A 3,889-nucleotide genomic window follows, 5' to 3' on the forward strand; every position below is an offset into this window, starting at 1 on the left:
CCTCTGCTCCCACCCCCCGCCGAACTCCTCTGTCACCCCGACACCAAACCTTTCCCATTTACTACAAATTATACTGCTATCCCGCCTTCCTAACTCCATTCAAGCTCCTCCCAACCACCCCACTACCGATGCCGACCACCCACACCCTTCCCATTTGCTGTTGCTACCGTTTCTGTAAGCTTGAGTGCAGCTGCTGCTCCTGCTCCGCAGGATAGTTTTTCATATTCCCAGCCTTCTGAGACCCATTAGTTGTATCCATCAGCTCAGCCAGACTTTGTACTTATTCTGCTGTCATATAAATATCTTTCTTTAAAAATAGTTCGCAGCATGGTTTATTAGAAGTTAGATAGGCGCTGAATTATTTTTATTTATGTTTTCCTTCTTTATATTTTTGCGATATATGACTACAGACATGAATGCTATTTTCTTATTGCATGCCCAGGCTGCTGCCTATTGTTCCTATCTCAGTATTGTTTCGTTTGAGGCTTTTGAAATTACTACTGAATTAAGTGTATTTTTACGTGGGTGGCTATTTTTTATCATATGCTTTAAGAACTCCACCTTTCAGAACTGGTTGAATGTTCATCTACAAGTTGCTTTGTTGGCAGAAAAATTGATCTGATCTAGGACTATGGAACACCAAATTGGATTCTGAATGTATTACTTCACATAGAATATCTCACAAAATGAAGATTGTCTTTCGGAAATGAATATACCAGTCTAGATGCTAAATATTAAATTTTTTATTTGATCTGAATTGCTTGTTATACTGCTTCCGGGTTGCCATTCCATCTGATAACTTTGATGATTGCTAATGAACCTGGACAAGGGTAAAAATTTTATTGAATTTAGAAGTCTTAATTCCTTTTGATTTATTAGTTCTATTTGATTTGACTTGTTCGTATGAAACCTTCTTTCAACAAAGAAAATTCATTTAATATGTTTTTTATTTTTGATTCTTTTGAAAATTTTTATAGGAATCAAACTTATTATTTGAAAATAATCGGCAATATATTTAATTATGCCCCCAGTGGATCAAGTGGTGTATGCTTACATCACTCTTCCCCTTTGAAAATGAGGGGCAGTCATGTATATCTTTTTCTTTGCAACACTTTTTATAAAGTGACATCCATGCTGATAGCTTATTGATCCGATACGACTCTTCCTACTCTCTTAGAAATTTCCTAAGTTGTTGGCACGGGCGCTAACCGCGCCCAATTACGGGCACTAAAACAATGCCCGGTTCGGGGCGCTGAACAGTGCCCGACTACTGGGGCTTCGAAGGCGGGGCCGACCCGCCTAGCATCGCAAAAGCAGGAGCGGCGTAGAAGCAGGAGCGAGGTCGTGATTTATCGCAAGGTTTCACTAGCGTGGGAGTTCCCGCTTGAAGTCTGGATGGATCTACCGCTATCCGGCTTGGGACATCACAAATCTGCTGTTCTAGGGATTGCTTTCTGGATTTCTCTAGGCTTCTCACTCTCTTCCTTTCTGTAGAAGCTTCCTCCGTCTGGAGGGAGCCTATAAATTGTTGTCCTAAGTATGTAGGGAGTCAATTCGGATTGTGTTGTCTTCAGATCTCCTATGTGGAGTTCATTTCCCCTTTGTTGGTTGTATCCGAGGAGATGGTGGTGCTCCAACTGTCTCTTTCTCCGAGGTGGTGATTGTATCATTCCCTTCTACCTTCCCAAAACCCTCTCCTCTCCGCTCCTCAACCGCCGAACTCTCCCTCTGTCACCCCGACACCAAACCTTTCCCATTTACTACAAATTATACTGCTATCCCGCCTTCCTAACTCCATTCAAGCTCCTCCCAACCACACCACTACCCATACCGACCACCCACAACCTTCCCACTTGCTGTCCCTACAGTTTCGCATCTTCTCCTCGCTGCCACCAACACTCTTTGATCATCACCACCCCCGCTAGCCATCCCGACCCACCTTGCCGATCTCCACCACCAATTGGAATACATTTAGGAGTGTTCGCTTGTGTCATTTGTATTTGTACTGTTATTTCCGTTCGAGTTAAGTTGTAATTCTATTTTAATATTAATGAAAGTTTATTGTTGAGTTTTATACTATTTTCTCTACTAGTTCCGGTATCAACTATCTTTAGAAAATGACTGTATATGTATTTTGATAACAATCTTGCTTCTTAAATCCTTTAGGGATTTAATTTCAAGCATGCTTATCATTTTTGTGTCAAGTTTGATTTTTATGAATAAAACCTTTCTACTTAAAGGGTTGATTGGCAAAGGATCCCTATTAATTTTCTTTTATGTGGGTTTAGGCTTGCTTTTCTTATGCCCCCTTATCTATTATTATAAATATAAGTGGAGATCTTCATGGTTATTTTTAGCAGAACAATGGCTTGAGGCTCGGATGTTTTTTTTTAATGGATGCCATCTCATGTGTCATTTAGGATAGATTCTCCAGAAAAAAAGGATATTCTACTAAATAATTGTGGCAAAATATATATTAGCTATCCCATTTCTACACATGATCTTCTGGTGTCTGATAATGCCAACACACTAATTATTTTGGCTCTCCAATTGTGTTTGAAGCACTCTTTTGATCTTTTTATTGGGTTATTTGCTAACTCCAATAAATGTGGCTTATGCTTTTCTAAGACTGGCTAACGTTTCCTTGCTATGTGTATTACTTGGTATTAAATGCGCCTCCCTACTTCCAAATGCCTCGAAATTCGTCATTTGGAGCACAAGATTTTATGTTTTTGATAGGATCCAAGCATATTAGATCCATCATTTGGAGCATCTATTAAACTAGTTTATATATATTTTTTCCCCAATTACGTTTTAAAATTTGGTAGTAATATTTCTATATTAGGGTGTCAATCTGAGTTGATAGATCGGGTTTGATTTTGACTGGAAGTTGATATGACCTGGGTATGCCTTTTTAATCTGTGTATGTACAATTTATGTTTCTTTACACAAAAAGCAAAATAAAATTAGTCTTAAATTTTTTTATATTTCCACACCTTTCTTTTCATTAATTTCAAGACGGTGTCTGAGACATTAAGATTTTACACAGCAATGAGACCGATCAGAGTGACAAAAGTGTATATTAAGGAACCTCTGAAAGAAGATGGTCGCAGTTACATGGAAGAAGTGTGTGTTTTAGGACCTGCTTACTTGAGCAGTTGCAATGAACCTCAAAATAGAAAATTTTGATGCAAAACATGAATAATTGATTATGATATACTAGACAAAAAAAAAAGATTAATAATAAAGAAAAATCTTAGTAGCTTCATCTTTGTTCAACCATTGGGACAATAAATCAAAGACGATAAACTAATTTCCTAGCAAAATTTTATTCCAAAATATTACTGAAATAGCTTGGCTGTTCAAAAGGGTAAATTCTTAGATACTCGCTGTACAAAAAATAATAACTTCATATCATGAAAATTATAACATTCCAATTTGCAAATTGGCTATTCGCAAGAGTTGTTGAAATAGTTTGCATCTTTCTCTCAAATATTTGATATTTGTCTTTGTGCTTCTATTGCCTAGCCTAGATTGCAACATACTATCAAGCATCAAACTCAAAATAAATATTAGGTTGCTGAATTTTTATTTTATCTGTATCACTTTCAGGACTTGAAGTCAGGAGGATGTTAGCATTGTTGGCATTTGTTCAATACACTGCCTTCTAACTAATGGTATCGTAAGGTAAAAGCCTAAACAATGGGTTTTTATCCACCAAAGTCTTCACCTCAAATTCCAATTAAATTTATAGTAATGATAGTGATGTTTAGTTCTGGCACCATCACATAAGACACAAATTTTCTTCCCTACAAAAAAATATCCTTTTGCTATTTTCCAAAAATTTAGATAACTTGGTGTGAAATTTGCTTTGAAGTTGGTTACTCAT

The 3,889-nt window shown here is 37.2% G+C and overlaps 1 protein-coding gene across 1 annotated transcript in view; it reads left to right on the forward strand.

Moving 5' to 3' along the window:
- Positions 1-541, forward strand: part of LOC110019680 (U1 small nuclear ribonucleoprotein C) — a gene marked incomplete at its 5' end in the record, with an annotated part of 45,182 nt that extends 44,641 nt beyond the window's left edge. Inside the window, 1 exon segment of the mRNA XM_020717455.1 lies at positions 173-541. Within this exon segment, the coding sequence (XP_020573114.1) occupies positions 173-249 (77 nt within the window).
- Between the last annotated feature and the right edge of the window lie 3,348 nt (positions 542-3,889).

This window comes from Phalaenopsis equestris, unplaced genomic scaffold (genome assembly GCF_001263595.1).
Source record: "Phalaenopsis equestris unplaced genomic scaffold, ASM126359v1 Scaffold000068, whole genome shotgun sequence".
Classification (NCBI taxonomy): Eukaryota; Viridiplantae; Streptophyta; class Magnoliopsida; order Asparagales; family Orchidaceae; genus Phalaenopsis; species Phalaenopsis equestris.